Source organism: Salminus brasiliensis, chromosome 1 (assembly GCF_030463535.1).
Source record: "Salminus brasiliensis chromosome 1, fSalBra1.hap2, whole genome shotgun sequence".
Taxonomy (NCBI): Eukaryota; Metazoa; Chordata; class Actinopteri; order Characiformes; family Bryconidae; genus Salminus; species Salminus brasiliensis.
Window position 1 is genome coordinate 66577595 of NC_132878.1, and position 21401 is coordinate 66598995.

General features: G+C 41.3%; 2 protein-coding genes across 8 annotated transcripts in view; one reads left to right on the plus strand and one right to left on the minus strand.

Annotated features, from left to right (window-relative positions):
- Positions 1-386: 386 nt before the first annotated feature.
- Positions 387-19730, plus strand: hmbox1b (homeobox containing 1 b). Of its 4 annotated transcripts, none has more exons than XM_072687196.1 (11): positions 387-563; positions 8515-9048; positions 10731-10816; positions 10926-11036; positions 12793-12946; positions 13244-13326; positions 13656-13751; positions 14027-14136; positions 14312-14395; positions 14659-14679; positions 15149-19730. In XM_072687196.1, exons 2-11 carry the CDS (start codon positions 8516-8518, stop codon positions 15290-15292), a joined length of 1422 nt encoding a protein of 473 aa, XP_072543297.1. In that variant the 5' UTR covers positions 387-563; position 8515; the 3' UTR covers positions 15293-19730. The 4 variants fall into 4 exon arrangements, with proteins under 4 accessions (XP_072543297.1, XP_072543306.1, XP_072543314.1 ...); XM_072687205.1 differs by having other exon boundaries at positions 387-557; positions 14042-14136; XM_072687213.1 differs by having other exon boundaries at positions 387-557; positions 14045-14136.
- A 243-nt stretch (positions 19731-19973) lies between these two features.
- Positions 19974-21401, minus strand: part of kif13bb (kinesin family member 13Bb) — a 34360-nt gene continuing 32932 nt past the window's right edge. For 3 of the 4 annotated variants that reach the window (XM_072687088.1, XM_072687080.1, XM_072687103.1), the window contains one exon: positions 19974-21171. In XM_072687088.1, coding sequence (XP_072543189.1) covers positions 20933-21171 — 239 coding nt within the window. In that variant the 3' untranslated portion in view covers positions 19974-20932. The remainder of the gene's footprint in view (positions 21172-21401) is intronic. The other variant, XM_072687096.1, reaches the window with a different exon arrangement.

Below are 21401 nucleotides of genomic sequence, written 5' to 3' on the forward strand. Positions count from 1 at the left end.
CTAAAACACAACCTATGCTGCAATGCTGGTCTACGCTGTTTTTTTGCTTTTTTGTTTTGTTTCTGGTTTGTTTTTCCAGGAGGGTCAGGTTCATTATATGAGAGATGTCCAGTTTAACCCTGCCATAATGCCCTATTGGTCAAACTGACCCAGTGCATGTTTAACCATGCATTAACGTTGTCTTTAGCTAGCTAGCGCAGGCAGTTCTACTTTAAGCAATATTTAGTGTAAGGGGTAGGTCTCAAACATATTCACTCAGTCATCTTTCTGTATTTTTAACCTTTTGAAAGAAGTCGATTTGCCCCGTAATATAACAAGAGGGTTAAGACGTGTGGCGAACTACTGAACTACATTTCCCATGAGCCTCGTCAACAGCTTGATGTCAACATTGCCGTTGTCAGTCAGACAAAAGGCGGATCAGTCAGAGACTGCGAGCAGAAGGAGGCCGGACAGGCTGGAGATTCACTCCTAAAAAATCATCTGCATCTGTCTGGCACTGGGGCTTTACAGGCTGTGTTAAATGGTCTGGCGGGCTGGGACGTTTGCAATACATTTAGGTAAAGGTAACGGCTTTAATGGTTCATTTTTGACGGGATTAACTTTGCTAGCGGGCTAGCTGGCTAGCGTCTGGGTAACTTAAATGAGCTGCTTCTGTTGGTGCAACGGCTTTGCTGGCTTAATTTGCCCTTTTTTGCAATGTGGAGACAGGTGTATCTGTGTGTTGAGAACAAAAGTGAAGTTACAGGGTTTTTCTTTGCGAGCAAATTTGCGGGGCTAGGCTAGGCTAGGCTAGGCTAGCTAGGCTAACTAGCTGTGTGCAGTACGCTAAGCTGCAGTTGGCAGAAATCAGAGTTAGCAGCAAGCTAGCAGATTTTGGGTTTCAGGGGGAAAACAACTAAAATCTATCACTAATGTGATTAAATGTGATGCATTTGCAGTAGGAGATGGTGAGGGGGTCGGGTTTGGCGACGCCGGGTGTGTTTTGTGTCGAGGAGGAGACTTTAATACGGGTTAAATGTCCTGCTTGAGAGTTTCTGATGTGAGTAGACAGCAACGGTTTTTTTAAAAGGTCAAGAAAAAAGAAACAGGTTTGACCAAACAGCCCTGCTGAGAGTGCTGGCTTTGAGTCCATCGTGCCTTCTTATGCAAATGGGACCAAAATCACCCTGAGAAATGGAAACTGTGGTGTTTTGTGATGCCTGAGTCGAAATCTTAAGCAGCAGGCTCGTCCTCTCCGGCAGGATAATGAGATGCTGTAAATGTGGGGATTTTTTTTTTTTTTTGGAGAGCAGGATTATTCTGGGCGTTTCTTGCAGGTCGCCATCATATGACTTGAATAACAGCAAACGCTTCATATTCCCTTCTGCACTCCTGACTGCCATCCTGAGCCTGGAGGAGACTTTTATAACTCTAGGAAGCAGATCCCCACACCCAGATAGAGCCCAAGCCCCAAGACTAAGTAGGGGTTATAATGGAGGAGGCACAGTTTAACCCAAGCCTGGGCTTAATCCCACAGACAATGAGTTTTTAAAGACTGGATTTAATCTGAGTGTCCGAGAACTGGCTTTAGCTGTCACATAAGCCGTGTTTATTTAAGGATGCACTGATAAGAGTAAAGTCATAGAAGCCAGTGGTCCAGAAAAAAAATAGTTAAAAAGGGGACGTCCACCAGCCTTTCTAAAATTCTGCCTGTTCGAATGGTTAACAGAGTCGTTCACCGCGGGTTTGGTGTGAAATGCTCTTTCGAGGGAGCCTGGTCAGATTTGTTCACAGTGGTAGTGAGTGCAACCAGACCGATAGTTTAATGACTCCCGAAGCTCCCTCACCCCCACAGAAAGTTATTATACTAAATGGCTAGAAATGCACTGCTTATTATCTGAGACCCACATTTTAGCTCAGTGCTCAGTGTTTTGCAGGAAAACAATTTGTTGGTCAGGTGTACCGTAAAAATATGTTTTTCGTTATATATTAAAAAACAACCCTGTCAGACGTTTGAAGTCTTAAAATCACTTTTATCACACTTTTTTTTTTATGACCCTAAAGGACTTTTTATGCTTTAAAAGGCAGTGATTTGTGTTGGAGTGCATATAAGCTGACAAAATTATCACCAGAATGTATTTATCACTTTCAGTAATTCAGTTACTGTGTTTTTTCCCGCCCATTATTTGAACCTGAACATGAGGGACCTCAGCTTTTAGTCGTCTAAATTGGCGTCCAGTGAGAGCAGCACTGTCTGCATCCGATCTACATTTGCAGATTCTGTAAGAGCTACATAAAAGTGCACAAGCTGGACAAGCTGCACTCTTATCGACAGGGCAAAGGGTTAAATTAGGTTAATATGTTGACAGTAAAAAGAAAATTGTGGCCTGAATAATAGATCACACAGTGCTCTTTTAAATAATGATAAATGTTCTGACATTTCGACTCTCCGACACAGTGCAGTAGTAATATCAGATCAGAAAAACTGTTATTACACAGATCTCTAGTCAGAACTATTGCTGCACTACATCCAGTTAAACAGGACTGATTACGCTCTCTGTAATGCAACATGCAGTTGGTCAGTGTTCTTTAAGCATGATGTATGTGCTGTGTATCGCTCTAACGCAATTGATCACCATCACAATAGATTTACTGGTGGTTTTGAATAGTAAATATTCGTATAGGCTAGTGTAGACTATGAGGTAGACATGAGGTAGACATGTTGACCCCCGCTTCCTATCACCACCACCACTGTAAGCCGTTACACCTTAACAGCGTAGAAATTCACCTGCAGTTTCTCTTTAATGTAGCAGTAATGACTGTCGAATAAGGAGAAATGAAATCTGAATCATTTCAATATCAGCAGGTATTTAATACAGTGTATTTACAGACTCTAAGAAGCTTACTTTTCTTTATCAAATAACTTGTTAATGACTTGGTAATTAAGTCATAGTTCAAATTATATTTATTAAAATGCATATTATAAATGTATGAATGCCACCATTAACCATTATTTTTTATTAACCATAAAAATAATGAATATCCTTTTTGAATGAACTTAAGCTGAACTTTTTATTATGCATAAATAATACATTAACTACCTATTTAAATTATGAACGCTTCAGATTGTCCAAAAAGTTGTTTTACCTGCAACTTTGTGATAAACTTTTCAAGGTGAATAAACAAGTTTAGCATTTATTAATACATGAACCACAGTAAAGCAATCATTTGCTATCATTACTAAACTATGAGGTCTTGGAGTTCCTATTTATAGAAGCCAGATCTTGTAAAGTGTTACATATTTTCAAAAATCCCTCATGTTTAGATGATGCTGAACTGCTGCACAAAATATCTGCATTTTTATTCGTTTTACTGTCTTTGTAACTCTGTAGTGCTGGATTTCCTCCAGATTTCTCCATTGTCTAAATGTTTATGTATCAACATCTGCATTAGCTGAGCAGAACTCATGTATCCTGTGTATCTCCTTGTGTGTATTATTAACAGCACTACATTCTCCAAACTAGAACAGTTTCTAAGGTATCAGCAGTTGGTCTGTAGGCTGTAGACCTGTGTCTTTTAATATCTTTATCTTTAAAGTTAAGGGGGGGGCTTGAATTCTCCCTGGTGGAGATCGCTCAGACTTAACCATGAGCCTGTTCGACCTTTACCTTAGCCTAAGGCAGTGTTTTGGTTTTGTGAACAGATGTTTTGGTTTTGGTAACGACAAAAGGCCGTTTTGTTAACGGTTAAGAGATGAGATGTGTAGATATGAAGTGAAGATCTCCTCCAGTTTTCATTAGGTTTGGAGTTTTCAACATTATTTGAAAGCGTCAGGTTTTTACGTGGCCTTTTTGTTTGTTTGTTTGTTTGTTTGCTTATTTATGTTTTGATCTGGTAAATCATATACGTGATGAACGGACAAATAGAAACGGTCCAAAATGACGTCCGTTAAAAGTTAAGAAGGTGTTTCCTGCTCCTCGCGAGGTTTTGTTCAGACAGAGGTGATTACTTTTTAATTTAGCGACTTCAGCTTAGTTGAGTTTGGTGAACGAAATTAAGGGTTCTTCTGGTACGGCAGAGGTTCTGTACAGAACCATGAGCACTCCATAAACGACGTGAATGTTAAATGGATCTTTGCCTCTTTCCGTGGTTCTTCAGTGATTTTGTATATGGTTCCTTTAAAGAAACTTTTTAAAGCATGTGTCTCTGCTGTTTTGAATACTTTAGTGTTTTCAGCAGCAGTGCTGTCGTCTAAAAAGTTGGCCTATACAGCTGTACAGTCATTTTAGTTGAAGTCTGTTTTTGTAGTCTTTGGTTGTTGCTGTTCTGTCCTCCTCTGCGGTTTACCAGATCCCGGGTCATTAACTCGTACAGATACTGGAATATCAGCCTTAGTCGTAATGCAGGTCCTCAGTTTAAACAGTGTGTCGTTAGTTAAACAGCATGATTCCTTTGACTCCCTCCAGCACTTCCGCACCGCTGCCATACTGTATGTTAACACAGTGACTCAGGAGAAGGAATATAATGACTTTTCTCCTGAGCGTGTGGTGCAGTGCCTTGCAGCAGTGGCCTGGACTGCTCTAACGCTGCGGCCGCTCCGAGTGCCCTCTGAAGCTGCTGTTCATAAATAGCCCTGCAGCTCAGCTCAGCGGTCTGCAGTGCTCGCTGTCTGTCTGAGCCACTGTACAGCGCTGAAGAGCACAGCACAAGCAGACAGACAGGAATTGTGTGTGTGTGTGTGTGTGTGTGTGTGTGTGTGTGTGTGTGTGTGTGTGTGTGTGTGTGTGTGTGTCATACTCGTCCATGCCATCCACAAGAAAGGGATCCAATGAGGGAAGAAATGCTGAAGGATTGTGTTTGTGCTTGAGATGATGGCAGTGCCAGAAGTGTTTTATGATGGCAGTCTCTCTCCCTTTCTTTCACTCTTTCCTCTCTTTCTCTCTCTCTCTCTCTCTCTCTCTCTCTCTCTCTCTCTCTCTCTCTCTCTCTCTCTCTCTCTCTCTCTCCCCTTTCTTTTTGTTCCCTCCATCTTTCTATAGCTTCCCCCCCCCTTTCTCTAACACTTTCCATTTTGGCCCTGTCCCATTCATCTTACTCTCTCTCTCTCTCTGTCTCTCTGTCCATCTATTTACTGATCTCACGCGCTTTCTCACACAGTGGTGTGCTGATGGAGCCTATTTTTAGGAAAATCAGGAGGGGGAAAAACTGCAGGTTGTGTATAGTTTCATGTCTTTTTAGAAGTGTTTAATGAGAGCTATTGATTCATTGCTGTTATGGTGAATTGCATTTTAAGACTTTGAATATAATCTAAAGTCTGTTTATCCTCAGGATCCCACCAAGTGGTTCCCTCTACCTCAAAAGATGTGTAGAATATTATGACCAGTGTTATTATTTGTATATACACTATATGTCCATGCATTCAGCTACTTGAAGTTGCACCCAATAATGACACAAATGTGCAAATGCACAAACGTGAACTAATGGCAGTTGTGGGATAGAGGGGTGTAAAGCCCCCCAGTATTGAGCTGTGTAGCAGTGGGATTGTGTTCTCTGGAGTAATGGTGCTCCATCCAAGGCTTTTGAGATGCTCTTGTCGCTAAATGCAATCAAATCCTCACAGCAGTGGTCCACAATGTAGTAGAAAGCCTTCCCTGGACAGTAGAGACAATTCCAACAAAAGCAGTGTACTTAAAGTTTTTTAAACCTTTGAATTTGAAAGAAACAAAGAACAATCAGGTGTCCCAATACTTTTGTCCATATAGTGTAAGCGTATTTGATTTCTTTTTTTCTCCTCTACACACACACACACACACTTTTTTTTTTCCTCTCCCCGTTGTGGTGTAGGTTAACGCTTAACCAGGGTAAACACAGCAGCTGAAGGGTGATGGAAAATAAAACACAAACTCAATCCAAACAATTGAACAAACGGGGGTGTGCGTGGCAGATGTGTTCTTTGGTTGGACTGTGTGGTGGTTGTTGTAGTACACTGTTCGCTCTCTCTTCACAAGTTCTCTATTAACATAAACTGGTTTGAAATATAACCAGTTAGTTAGCCATCCTGGGCTGGAAATGTAGGCTCTGAGACTGGCTGCTTGATTATTAGCCTGGTGTCAAACTGCCCTTGTTGAGTTGGCAGTTCAGGTGTTTTGGTGGTATTTGTGATGGGATACTTGAATTTGCATAAGAAAGGGTGCCATGTTTACTCACTACTGGTTTGGCTGCTCTGTGTGTGGGTCAGGTTAATGCAGTGAGCAAACGTTCTTTTGAAAAGAGTATGCATAAATAGAACTTCTTAAACCCTTGCCCTGCTAGTGGAGCGCAGGTCATCTGAAGGTGTCCGCTACCTTGTAGATGATCTGTGCTTTAAAAAAAAAAAAACCTGCTGTTCTGTCCGCTATTCTTCTGGTATTCAGGACTAACAGTAAACTCACTGGGTGGTTTGGATTGTTTGAAAAGTGTATAGTTTAAAATCTGTAAAAGCTTAGTTTAAAAAATGAGCATTTGAAGAAGGGATAATGTTTATAGTGCTGTGCTGAAATGCTGTGTAATGGGGGAGAGGTCAATATGATATAGTTTCTTGATATGAGATTTTTCAATGCAGCCAAAATGTCCATAGTATGTCCATAATTGTTCCATACATTTTTTTCAAATCTAAGGTTCATTTTATTTATTTATTTATAAAGCAATTATTTTATTCTGCGCTGTTTTGCAGCATCTGCCGCTCCGCTCTCTTTAAGTATATAACCTCACAAAATGTAACCCCTACAGGTTATAACTGATTTACTAAAAGGCCAGTCATTTGAGCTTGGGTGAATGCATATTACACCCCCCCACACACACTTTACTCGATGCGCCACACCCACAGTGGTTTCTGTGAAAGTACATAAGAACGTATTGAAATTGTTACACCCTTACTGTTTAAGGTTCCCTTTGGTGTCATATGCAGCAAAGCTCATAGTACAGTCCAGTCAGATCAAGCTTAGGTTTGTCTGAGGAATGGGAGTATGATCTCTTTATTCATGAAGAACTTACTATGTAGACATGTCGATATTGAATTTGATCAATATTGTTCTACACTGTGTTGAACTATCCCAAATAAAACTGAATGACGAAATAATTCGTTGTAGATCAGGTCCTGTGGTTACCAGCTATTGGCCCTTTGCTTGGTAGTGTTGGTAGGGCCCCTTCTTCAAGAGTATGTTGACGGACTTGTAGCAGTACATCAGCACTGAATGTTGGGAACTCCACGCAGTGCTCTGTCTGTGCATCTGCGGCATGGACTGAATGATTAATGTATCTTAATACGCCGTAAGAACCAGTCATGTTATAGATGGCGTACGTTCCGTTCTAAAGGAAATTACATATTGCAGCAGAATAGTTTCCATGACAACAGCAGAAGTGATAACTCTGGGTGAGCCGTGTTAATGAAGGAAGAGTGGATACAGGCGGCTGGAATTAGGTCAGATAAAAAAGAAATCTTCCTTTTATTGTCAGAACAGGCTGGGCGCATCAGGACGACGCTGCAGATTCAGTCTTTTTAGCTCAGTGTTTCAGGGGAAACCTCAGCCATTTTAATAACTGGTTTCATTTCAGTTCTTTGGAAAGATTTGGCCTTTCGTTGTATCTCTCAAAAACTGAGCCTTAAACTGAGACAAAAAAATATGATTTTCTGCCTTGGATGCGTTAGGACGTGTTTTTTGCTTCTTTTTTTTTTTTTTATGTTTTTCCTAACTCCCAGCTTACAATACACCTCTACGGAACTATTGTAGGTTTCTCAACAAAAAAAAAAGCTTGACTGAGGTCTTCTCTCTGTATGAAACGACAAATTGCAAACCAAGACCTATGTTTAAAAAAAAAAAACAAAAAAAAAACACATGCACACCAGAATAGGCTATGGTCTTTGGTGCAGAATAGATAGGATTTCCAGCAGTTCCATTGCCCCTTTTGTAACATGTCCTAAAGCTACCTACCAACCTGCATCACACTGGGCACTACTAAAAAAATCACTAAATGTTTTGCATGAAGGTCAGTGAAGCCATCCAAGTGTTTATCCAAATCTCTGAGATAGAGAGCAGTCCAGTATCAGTCTGCACCACAGTTTATTAGGGTAAAGCTTGGATCAGCAATGGACAATGACAGCCCTGGTATCTTATGTTCACATTAAACATTTCAAACACTGAAATGTGTTCCTTCTCATGTGAAACAACACTTTTGGTGACTTCCTAGTTAGACTATTGTCAAACTATTGGTGTATGTAAATGTCTAATTGCCTAATCTAGACCCAATGTCTTGGAGGTCGTTGTAAATTGGAAATCGCTGTTAGCAGGCAGAACAAGACAAGAATGTTAAACTAGCTGCGGTCTTTAAAGATTTTTGCAGAACTTCTCTGAAGACACTGCTGATGCTGTGCTGAAGGTGATTTTAAATTTACAACGGAGATGTTTTTTTTTTTTATTTTATTTTTTTTTTGCCTGAACTGAGCTCCCTGAAGATATAAATGAGTGATGACTCTTCTTGTTTCTATGCTCCCTACAGGATGTCCCACTACACAGACGAGCCTCGCTTCACCATCGAGCAGATCGACCTGCTCCAGAGGCTGCGGCGGACCGGCATGACCAAGCCGGAGATCGTCCACGCGCTGGACACCCTGGAGCGGCTGGACCGCGAGCATGGGGACAAGTTCGGCCGACGGGTCCCTTCCGCCTCTGACTCCGCCTCCAACAACGGCTCCACCTCTACTTCCACGCCTGCCTCCAATAACAGCGCCAGCAACGCTGCCACAGCAACCGCCTCCACCACCTCCACCGCCACTCAGACGCAGTTCCGCAGCGGCCTCTCGCCATCTCCTAGCAACAGCTATGCCACGTCTCCGCCCCGGCCCGTGCTGCCCTCGCCTGTTTCACTGGTTGCCATGGTGCCGAATGGCCGGGATGCTTTGGCCACAACACCTAATGGGAAGCTTTCTCCGCCTCGCTACCCGGTGACCGCTGCCGCCGCGGTGAGGCCATATGCTTTCGAGGGACCAGAAGAGGAGATGGACATCGACGACAAAGTGGAGGATCTGATGAGGTCAGTGAAGGAGATGCAAGACCTGACAAGTACGGTTTTGTTCTTGACATGGCTTTAGGAAACATGTCGCCTTAGTCAGAAGTACTCTGAAGTACCCAGTGCAGACCAACAGTTTGTTTTACACAGGTTCATCTAGTATCATGACCTCATTTTTACACTATGTAAAACAGAAGTGATTTATCCGATCACATTGTGGTGCAAAGTGTAAACCCAAGCTGGCCAAAGGGTATCCGGATTCAGATACAATCTGAACTTGAAAAACATGTCAATGCAATGTGTAAACAATTTCTCATTGGCTTTTTATTTGCTCATGTATAATTGACTGATGTAGGAGTAGCAGTAACAACAACAATACTTCAGGGTTCAGGGTTAAAACCCCTTGGATAAACTGTTTGATGTTGGATGTCCTTAGTGTTTCAAAAATGTATATTATTCATTGTTCATTTCTTTTCCCACAAAAGAAACAGAAAGAGCTGCAATTTTGCAGGCAGACGGTCTTGTCTTGGACCCAGTCCTGTGTCTTTTGCATCTCGCTGCACTTGGATCATCTTGTCTTCATTCGCATGATAGGAATGTGTGTACAATAGCTGAGATCTCATAAAACAGGCTCATCTCCACCCACGCAACCCTAGAGTAATGCAGTCAGCTCTAAGAGAACACACTCACACTCTCATCCTGTAATGATTCCCACTTTCCTTAACACAGTTTAGGACAAGGCTATTGATTTGACTCTGTCCACCTCAGCAGCCTTTTTGATGGGTTTCTGTAGAAAATGACCATGCGCTATATTTACAACTCTCAAACCACTGCATAGCAAATTATGCCACCTTTGATCACTGGGAGAATGAAGATTAAATGCCCTATTGTATCATTTGGATGTTTCAGTGTATTGAGTTGTTTGGTCATGTTTTGATGTTTTTTTTTGCAGTAGTGTTCTCAAGGATTGAACCAGTCAGTTGCTAGGTTAAACTTTCCTGCTTTTTGCCCAGGGCATCAGGTTCTTTAATGAAATAACCAAGAAGATGCTGTATCAGCACTTCAGCATGGAGATGCTTTATGAATGCATTCCATATGGTGCCTATAAAAGCCTAGGGTTGTGCTGCACAACGTGCGGGCGATAGGGTGATGTGGTCCCTTTATCACCATAAATTGTCACAGTACGCTTTTCTGCACTGGTGCCATAATGCTAACGTAGTTGAAAAACGATGGAGGTTTATACCCCTCCCAAAATCTTCCTAGGTGACACACACTTTATATTAGCCTACTTGCTCTGTACAATATGAGAGCATGTTAGCACTGACCAGCACTGATGATACATGCATGTTTTTTTAGCAAAACAAAACAAAAAAAGCCAAATTAGTCTTGTTTTATTGTATTCTTACCCCCTTTATCGGAAGATTCCACAGCCATCTGCAGCTGGGAAACCCAGAGAAGCATTATTGGCTTGGATGTAATCATACGTTTGGTATAATGGGATGCAGTGATGTTTTGGAACACTGAATTGAAAAATAAATGTTTTACAGTTTTTTTTTAGCAGCATTTTCTGTTTGGTGAAGTTACCACTAATGAATTTCATGTGTTCCAACAAATCTCAGAAAAAAACTAAATGGCATGATTTCATGTACTGTATTGTGAAATTGATCTTTTTTTTTTTCTTTCTTTTTGCTATGTTGTATTCTTAGGCGGGAGAGCAGTATGGTGAAGGAGGAGATCAAGGCGTTCCTGGCTAATCGGCGTATCTCTCAGGCAGTGGTGGCTCAGGTCACAGGTCAGTGGGTGAAGCCATCATCAGTGTTGTAGTTGTTGTGTAGTGGAATTGAGATTAGCGCTACACCTTCACTGTGTGACTGGGGTCTCTCTCTGTCTTTCTCTGTCAGGTATCAGTCAGAGTAGAATCTCTCACTGGCTGCTGCAGCAGGGTTCAGATTTGAGTGAGCAGAAGAAAAGAGCTTTCTACCGCTGGTATCAGTTGGAGAAGACTACACCAGGTAGTGTCTGTGTGTCTGTGTCTGTTCGTGTTCCTCTGCTGGCATGACGTATGAACCACAGCTATGGCACTGTTCGACAAACAATGCAGCACTGCCATCCAGAGTCCTGTTTTGCACCCTCCTCATTGGAGACGAACAGCTGCTGTGTTGGGGTTTGGTGACATTCACTGCTAGCATTCCTACAATAATTAGCACTAATTGTTTTGGGATCCCATCCAAATCACTTTTTTCCAAATCACTTTATTATTGTCACGTCACATTACACAGGTGTAAAGGTGAGTGGAAATACTTGGGTGCATGTCCCTCACAGTAATACAAAAAAAGAACACACAGTCGAAACCAGACGTTTACATACATTATATAAAAAGACACATTTGTTCTCACTGTCTGGCATGAATTTAGAATAAACCTTTCCTGTTTTAATTCAGTTAGGATTACCAAAATGATTTCTATTTGCTAAATGCCAGAATAATGAGAGAGGATTTTCTTCAAAGTCAAAAGTTTACATACACTTCATTGGTATTAGTACCATTGCCCTTAAACTGTATGACTTGGGTCAGACATTTTGGATATCCTTCCACAAGCTTCGCACAATAGTTGGCAGACATTTTGGCCCATTGCTCCTGACAGAACAGGTGTATCTGAGCCATGTTTGAAGGCTGCCTTGCTCGCACCTGCCTTTTCAGGTTTGCCCATAAATTTTCAGTAGATCAGGGCTTTGTGATGGCCACTCCAGAACATTGACTTTATTCTCCTTAAGCCACTTTATAACCAGTTTGCCAGTATGCTTTGAAAGCTTTAACTTCCTGGTTGATGTCTTGAGATGTTGCTTCAGTATTTCCACATAATAATCTTTCCTCATGATGTCATCTATTTAGTAAAGTGCACCAGTCCCTCCTGCAGCAAAGCAACCCACAACATGACGCTGCCACCCCTGTGTTTCACAGTTGGGGTGGTGTTCTCAGGCTTGCAGGCTTCCCCCTTTTTCCTCCAAACGTAACAATGGTCATCATGGCCAAACAGTTAACTTTTAGTTTTGTCAGACCACAGGACACGTCCCCAGAAATGAAGGTCTTTGTCCCTGTGTGCATGTGCAAACATTAATCTGGCTTTTTTCTGTTTCTTTTGGAGTAATGGCTTCTTCCTGGCAGAGTGGTCTTTCAGCCCATGTCAATACAGTACTCGTTTCAATTGGAACAGCTCATATGAGGATGTTGTGACATTGGAAGCTTCTGATTTTATTCAGGTTTATTGGCAACATCTGAGTTAATTAGATACACGCCTGTGGATGTATTTTAAGGCACACCTGAAACACACTGCTAATTTGTCTATCATGGGAAAGTGGAAAGAAATCAGCTAAGATAACAGGGAGAGAATTGTGGACTAGCACAAGTCTGGCTCATCCTTGGGTGCAATTTCCAGATGCCTGAAGGTGCCTCGATCATCTGTACAAACAATTATACGCAAGTGTCCAGCCATCATACCGCTCAGGAAGGAAACAGGTTCTGTGTCCCAGAGATGAACATGTTTTGGTCCGAAATGTGCCCAAATCACCCCAAGAACACAAGCAAAAGACCTTGTGAAGATGCTGGCTGAAGCTGGTAAAGTCATGACATCATATGGGCTGTTCCAATTGTTTAAAGGCATATTAATCTTAGTGTATTTAAACTTTTAATCAGCTAATCCTAAACTTGCCGTACAGCATAATGCACTTTTTTATCCAGCCCTAATAATAATATTGATTTTGTGCTCCCAGGTGCTACGTTAAACATGCGCCCCGCTCCAATGGCCCTAGAAGAGATTGAGTGGCGCCAGACTCCGCCGCCAATAAGCACTGCCCCTGGCAGTTTCCGGCTGCGCAGAGGCAGCCGCTTCACTTGGAGGAAGGAGTGTCTTGCTGTCATGGAGAGGTGAGGAGGAGAAGGAGGCACTTGTGAACCTGTGGGTAGCGAAGGGAAAACATAAGAGAGGATCTCAGTTATAAATGCAAATGGACGTCATTTGATACTTTAGATAGGACAAAAATAATGCCTTTGCCCAGACGTTTGTGTGTGAAGTCACGAGTCATAGCCATGACATTTTCTCAGCAGAGCTGTTGAGGTTTTCTAATACATGGTTGCATAACATCAAGATTAACTAAACAGCTCTTCTGCATAATAGGTATTTTAGGGGGTAAAGGCATGCATCTACCCGTTTCTTCTCCACAGCTACTTCAATGACAACCAGTATCCTGATGAAGCCAAAAGAGAGGAGATCGCCAATGCCTGCAATGCTGTTATACAAAAACCAGGTAACTAAGACCTATTTGGCACTTTACATTTGAGTGTCTGCTAGTTGTATAAAAATGTATTGGGATGTTTTGAAGGTGGACATTTCACATGCCTGCACGCACTTTTTGGATAAACTAAAACTGTCCAGCTGTATTCAAATGTAAAAAAATAAAAAATATTAAGTTGCATGATGCACATGCTATGTTCTAAATAATTGTAATCTGACAAAATCCATGTAGCATCTTTGAAGGAATCCATTGGCTATCCAAATTAATTTCTCTGTCCTATTCTTCAATACTTAGAATCTTAAGTCGTACCTTCAGATAACAGGACTTTTGGGTGTGTCCAGGGAAAAAGCTGTCTGACTTGGAGAGAGTCACATCATTGAAGGTGTACAACTGGTTCGCTAACCGTCGCAAAGAGATCAAGAGGAGGGCCAATATTGGTAAAGTGTCTTATATATTTATTTAGTTCAGCAGTTACTGATGGATTGCTGTCAAGTTCAGTTATCTTTATCTATTGGGGAAAAGGAAATCTGTCTGCTTTTAAAAAATATATATGCCCAAAAAATGAATTCCCATAAATATCTTTATTGGGTTTTTTAACAGGCTGCTCTGTGTGGGTCGGGGCTCAGTTTTCTGGTAGTGGATGATTTCATATTTGGTCATAATGGGACAGTCTGGTAGTGGTTTTTAAGTAGCTTCAGATGTGTCATGGCAGGGTCTTTTTTCCAAGAAGCCACAATCCTGGAGAGCCATGGGATAGACGTGCAGAGTCCTGGAGGACACTCAAACAGCGATGACATCGACGCCAGTGACTACACTGAGCAGGTGAACAGTTTTCTACAATCTGACATTAGTGATTTGTTTCTGATTATAATCATTTTATTAAGTTAAGTATTTTATCAACTGCTCACATCAGGAGGCCTAGAAGCAGTGCTTGTATTATCAATTATAAATGCTTAGCAACAAAATGAATGTTCTGTTCTCTTTGTGCCCTGCGCAGGGATGTGAAATGCCGTACTTCGAGAAGAGACCCATGACCCGACCGTTTGGTTTCTACAGGCTTGAGCCCACATCCCCCACACAGGTATAATGTGCCTGTGGCAGTTTATCCCACCTGATCTGTGTTGTTAAAAATTAAGTTTACAAACTGGAGATACGTATAATAGGGTTACATAATCGCGATTGGCTGCTATTTACTTTCAGATGTCCTATGTTCACGATTTTATGACATGAATAATGTGAGCCAGCCAAATGCACCTGTGCTGTGTTCGAATGCTCGCCTGTGCATGTTAGGGGCTACATGGGGGCCCTCCAGCCTGTGTGTTGATCAATGTGTTCATTTTTCAGCTTGCAAAGTGCGAGCTTCAGGTAAAGAGCAAATAACAGTGTTCTTGTCTTTGTTGCCTGTTTAAAATAAACCTTCTTTGGTAGTAAAACTTGGCCCAAAAAAAATCAGCTGTTGGGCGATTTGACTGTAAAGAAATCTAAATTGGCCATACAAATTCATCCAGTGCACCCCTAATGTGCTCATAAACATTTTGTTGTTATTTACATATACATGTGTGGCTGAGAGCTGTTTTAATGGATTATTTTCTTGGTTTACTGTTTGTTTTGTACTGTCTGTTCATGAAAGCATCAGTTTTGACAAGATGCATTCCTCATGCATGCAAGCAATTCTTATTGTGATTTCAAATTGATCCCTTTTAAAATGCAGCTCTTTCAAAAAGAGCTGAAATTGCATGTTAGCCATAGTTCGCAGTAGTGTGAACCTGATGTCGAGCCAGAGCTGTGTTGGTGTCTAGTCCTGACCTATCGGTGATGTTTTTTTCCTTTCCAGGACGACAGCGCCAATCATGCAGACCATCAGGACCCCATCTCCCTCGCTGTGGAGATGGCAGCTGTCAATCACAGCATCCTGGCTTTGTCCCGTCCAGGAGCCGTGTCCAGCGACATCAAGACAGAGGCACTGGACGATGACTGAAAAGGCCTGCTGGGTGTGGCTGGGTGTGAGTGTGTTTGGGGTTGCTGTGTGCGTGCGTGAGCAGAAGTGGATGTGTGCTGCTTCATTTATAGGGTGGAGGTCTACTATTGCAACGACCAAAACAATGACGCTTTTGTCTCTAGCTATTAGAAGAGGTCACTCTTTTAACCCTCCATCCTCCTGTATGTTAAAAATGGCCAGGCATGCGTCTGCTCTTCTGCACCGGGCTTGCATTGGGGTGGGGGTAACGAATAAGGTTAAAGCATCTTTGGTGCTTGGACCTCTAAACAAAAAAAAAAAAACAACAAACAAGAAAACACCACAAAGTCCTCCTTTTTCTGGAATCTTCCACAGTGTGGGGCCCACAGGCCCTTCCTTTAAACCTTTCCCTGCTTCCTAAACCCTCAGGCCACCAGTCCTGACCCTAAACTTTACCTCATTCCGCTCTGGGAGTGTGTAAATCCGTGCTGATTGTGCGTTTTCCTGGTCCTCATCGGTGTGCTTCCTGGAAGTAATGTCTCTGTGCTTCAGGTGTCTTTCTTTTTTTATTTTTATATTATTTTTTTTTTTCTCCAGCATCTCTTGCTGAAGCGCAGGAGTGTCCTGAGTTTTTGGGACAGGAGAGGTGTGTGTGTGTATGCGTGGGTGTGTAGTGACCATGTGATGCATAGTCACTGTGTGTGTGTGTGTGTGTACCGGACTCCTGTATTGACTGACCGCTCTGTGTATTTAGCTTAAATCTTCATTCCCTCTTAAAGTTTCAGAGGCGTACTTCAGCATTTTTTAACATGATCTCTACCTGCCGCAGCTGTAGCATATGATTGATTTCAACACAGTTCTTTACATTGACAGACAAAAAAAAGGACTGGCGATAGCAATAGAAGTCAGTGAGCCAGAGAAAGTGCCCTATTTTATAACGGCACGGTTTGGTCCAACCTTGCAGTGTGATTGACTGACTGAGACACAGTATCCCCCGATTACGGCAGCCCAAACCAATCTCTGTGTCCATCTGCCTCATTCTCCTTTATAATAGCAACAACCAGAAGCCGTTAAACGAGCAGCAGCCAAGTTTGAAACGACTGTTACCGAGCCTGCTGAAAAGAACTAGACCCAATAATCCTGTATCTTAACAGCCATGTTTTCATGAAAGGCAAGGGCACAATCAGAACGCTCCCATTACGAACAGCGCAGCCAGAGCGGCAGAGCTCTGAGTCAGTGTCGCATTTCTGTGTTTGAAGCGTTGTTCTGATGTTCCACCTCAACAAAAACTGCGGGAAGACGTCCGACGTTGATTACAACACTGTTACATCAGCCAAACAAAACAATCCATGAGGTGAAGACCAGAGAGCTGAATGAACCTTCCTCAGTGTTTCAATGCAGCAGCTCTCGCGCTCAGCTCGGTGCTGTTTTTCTTTGCAGGTTTAAGTGAGCTTTTTAATAACAATAATATCATTGTTTTAATATTATAACATCAGGACTAGAACTGTTTTATAATCACAATAATACACTCAAGGCTGTACTGTGAGATAATGGCACGGGTTATTTTTTAATATATATAATTATTGTAATTATATAGTCCTATGCAAAAGTTTGGGCACCCCTGTTCAGATTACATTGTTGATGCTTTAAATATATGTAATATGTAAAAAGATGCATATATATAAAATAAATTCCAATCTGTTAAATTCACCAAGAAAAACAAGAATTGTGTCTAAATGTGCAGAAAATGCCATATTTTAGTAGAGGATTAGCTCACTTATTTATACTTCTCAACAACTTGTCATTTGAGCTGAGGGCCCAAACTATTGCACCGGACCTTCAGTAAGTTTAGTGATCATGATTAGGTTAAAAAATGCTGGAGTATTCCTTTAAGCTATGTCTTTGCTTCTGTTTATTATTATTATTATTTTTTAATAGATTTTATTTTGTATTTCTTTTCTTCTTTTTTTAACATCAGCTTCTTGTATGTGTTTCTTTGTAATGGAAATCAAGTGGAAGAGGAAGAGCAGAATTTAAGCAAAGTGATACTAGTAAGACGTGATTTTCATAAATGCCAAAGGATGGAGTTGTCGTCCTGCACAAAACCGCAAGTCCCTTGGACTATAAACTGAGGGTCTCCTGGACTCCTTCAGGTTGCCTGAAAGAAGAGACCTTATGTGTAGACGTAATAGTTGACGGTGTTTCTCATTTTATATTTTATTTGTAAGTGTCCAGCTTTACCCAAAGCGCTGTGTTGGGTTGTTTTTGTTTTTTTTCTGTGTTTTTTTTTTTTTTTTTCTTGTATTTATTTTCAATTCCTATGTTCACGTCCAGAGATTTGTAAGAAATAAGCTAAGATCTCAGTCATAACATAAACAACACTTGTTCTTGTGCAATTGCATCAGTAGATTGAAAATGTGACATTAGCGTAGGGCGTCAGAGCATTCCTCTGAGTTCAGAGAGAAAGAGAAAAGACTGAGCGTTCTTGGCCCTAAGCCCTGATAATCCGGCCAGTGCATCACCGTCACTGTGGTGCTGAAACTGATTTGTGAGATGACGTAGTGGCGTAACACTTTCTCGGCGTGTAAAACGAGCCGGTGCGTTTTCTTTTCCGCTGAACGTCTGCTGTCTACTAACATAAGCTTGGTACAGTTTCCGATATGTAGCTATTGTACTCGGGAAGAAAAAAAAAAGGTTCTGAAAGAGGAGAAACCTTCTACTCAGTATATTTTCATGTGCCCTCTCTCTCTCTCTCTCTCTCTCTCGTAGTGTAAAATGATCATTGATATTTATGAAACGCAGAATTAACTAATCAAGGGTTCTTCTTTTATTTCTTATATCTGTTTTTGTTTTGCATATTTTGTGATTCTTTTTTGTTGTTGTTTGTTTAAGAGCAGTCTCTCTGTGTGTCAGATTCAGATATATTTTTGAGAAAACAAAGCACCCCCTTTGAACTCAAACGGGAATTGATAAAAGGCCGCGGCTGAAACGCTGTGCTACCTGAGGGAGCATGTTGAAAAGGAGTAGCCCACAGATAGCCTATGACGTTTGTAGAGACAGTAGGACTGAAGAATCTGGTTGTGTGCGTGCGTTCTGGCCTGAACAACTTGGAGGATTTGTAATTGTGAAATTCTTCGACAATACACTGCAAAAACACTGTAATAATTTTTCTAAAGACTTCCTTTTAAACTTTTTTAATTTAACGAACCTCGTTATCAGACGGTAGAATGACTGTAAAGCTCGTAATAGTAATGGTTTTATTCAAACCGCTGTCCTGTTCCATCTTTATACCATTGTGCAGCTGTAGATGAGCAATCAGTTTCTCTCCCAGTTAGTTTACGATCTCTGACTCGCGCCACGCTGTCTTCTCTTGGCTGATGCTTGTGGCGGACAATGTTGCAATAGTTGAGATATAACTTTTAAACAGAGTGTTTAAAGAGAGTAGGATTGTTCTGGTGATTGTGCTGGTGAGTCAGTGAACCATCGTATCTGCTGAAAAGATGTGCTCACCCTGGAATGGGGGATGCTCAGTGTTCAGCTCAGAACGTGGAGCACAGAGCATGGAGAAAAGGGGACTAAACGGCCCAGGGATCGGGGCTGACAGGACGGATACTGTTATTAAGGCAAGGAGATGCATAAACCAGTATTAGAGAAGAAATGAGGAATGAGAGAATTTTATTCCCTTTTCTTCTTTCCCCAATAAATGCTTATTCAGGCCTGTATATTATGATCCACCTTTTCTATCTAGAGGCTTAAATGCAGAGGGTCAGACAGCCAGTTCACAAGCTTTGTATTATTTGGTTAATTCAGTCCTACCTAAAAGTGGACATTGTTAAAACTGCAGCTCTGGAGATTTGGGAAATTGCATGCGAAGCCATTCAGCCCCAAGTGTAGTTGTTAAACAGCTTGTTTTCCTTTTGTGGGGATGGGAATAGACTGACTAGCTCAGTGTATTGTATGTTTAAACACACACACACATGCAAACCTGTGCCAAACTCTCATTATCAGTTAACTGGGCTTTATAAGCCACACTTCACCAACACACTAGTACTCTGATATTTAGCCTCCATCACAGCCTCTGCTGTTCACTGAGCTTTCACTGCTTTTCATCAGGGGGTGCTTTGTGTTCCAGTCTTCAGGGTTTTCAGGTCCATCTGTCCATAAGCATCTCTTTTCATATATCAACAATACTCAATAATGATGTATAATAAATAATACAATAACTATAACTTAAATTGTCAAATAAAATAACTGTATTGAGTTTAAGTAAGTTTGCTCTCAATCATTGTATGTCCCATTTAAGAATTTAGTGCCTTTTTTGGACAGTAGACTGTTCTGTAATTAAACTGTAGTATATATGAGCGTTTTTTGTACAGTTTCTTTGTTTAAAATGACTTTTTTTAAAACTTGTGTTTATTTTAGTATTGTATCTACTAGAGAATAAAGGTATATTGATGAACAGAGTTACAGCATATTCTTTCCCTGGCTTCACTGTGTGTGCATGAATATCAATCAAAAACAACAAAAAAAAGTTCATTATGGACACGTAGCAGTTTTCTCGTAGCAGAAAAGCCAAACTGGCCTCTGTGAGTCTTCAATAAAACAGATAAACTGTATCTGAGGAATAAATTACACAAGTTGAATCAAAATGATAAATTACTTTAAGAAAAGCAAGCTGGAATAATAAAAGGCTTGGAATAAGTGTTTCCAAAGCCAAAAGGCATTTACTTTTATTTTTTTCCTTCTCCAACACAGCTGTAAGAATCACTGATTGACATAAATGAGCGCGTTTGCTTTCAATGAAACTAAATAAAAATAAATAAAGGAGAATAATCAAATGCAGAGAAGTGTTCTAGTGGCTGCATGGGAAAGAACTGTTCCCAGAGAAAGACTAAAGTATCTGTTTTTAAGATGAAATTCAGGTATAAAAGGAAGGCCTTTGTGTTCACTTTGTGTTCAGGGAACGTTTCAGTAGTAGTTACACAGTTGTCTTAGTCTTTATGCTGTGTGATTTACACACACACACACACACACACTCCCATCATGTTAAAACCACTGTAAAAAAATCTCTTAAACAACTTGATCACACCATACAACCATCCCAACCCAGCACACACACACACACACATTCAAAAGCAAGCTAACCACCCATGTTTTTCCCCCCTTAAAATGTAGGGGCAGGTTCTCACATGCAGATTAAGCCTAAATTAAAGAATACTTTTAATTGTGGTTCTACACTGCCATTGCTGTTTAGTTTAAGACTACTCCTAATACATATCTGGGGAAAAAGTTTCAAATAGCAAAGACCCCCCTGATGGTGGTGGTGATCCATCCTTCCCTGAGATTTCCTAGGAAGCCAGTATAAAGTAGATAGATGATAGGCCTTCTGTAGTAAAACACATAAAAACAATCAGAAAAATACTGATCAGTGCAGAAGGATTATTACACATTGCAGTAAAACACATACAAGGCACCACGGTTTCCTATGTAACACAGTGCTGCTATCTTGTAGCATTAAACAGCATTACACCTGTTCAGGTAAACTCAGTGTCGTGACTTTGAGTAAGGCTAATGCTGTACAGTCCCTGAATGGGCAGCATGTAGCCATATAGACATAGTGGTGAAAACAGACGAGAAGAGCAGGATAGAAGAAATCTTCATTTAGCTGTTCCAGGACTTCCTGTTCTCTCCTTTGCGTGCCCCTCCAGCTCCCTCGCCTTTGGCCAGCGCAGTCAGGGCCGCTAGGTTGGGGCTGGAGCCCGAGAGGTTCTGTTTGCGCTTCTGTCGCCGGTGTTTAGCTGTGCCCGAGGCACGAGAAACCCGGTCTGGTCTCACCAGAACACCGTAGCCAGGGTTACAGTGGAAGTAATGACGGCCGCCCACTGAGCCATCGTTTTTACCTGATGACGAGAGCCTTGTAAGAGAATGTACCACGCTGTGAACTGATAGCATTTGTAGTGGGGGGAACTATAAGAGGTTAAAATGCATTACAAATAATTATGTTTACGAGTAATACGAGTAACCTTGTAAGCCGTTCTGGATAAGAGCGTCAGCTAAATACCATAAACCTAAATGTAAATGTAAGTTATCTGCCTTGGGTATCGCACACTTTTAAATTATCAGGCATTAT

Coding starts and splice junctions, on each gene's coding strand:
- hmbox1b (XM_072687196.1), top strand. CDS start 8,516: ATGTCCCACTACACAGACGAGCCTCGCTTCACCATCGAGCAGATCGAC. Junction 11,037..12,792: donor GTTGGAGAAGACTACACCAG/GTAGTGTCTGTG, acceptor TTGTGCTCCCAG/GTGCTACGTTAAACATGCGC. Junction 12,947..13,243: donor TGTCTTGCTGTCATGGAGAG/GTGAGGAGGAGA, acceptor TCTTCTCCACAG/CTACTTCAATGACAACCAGT.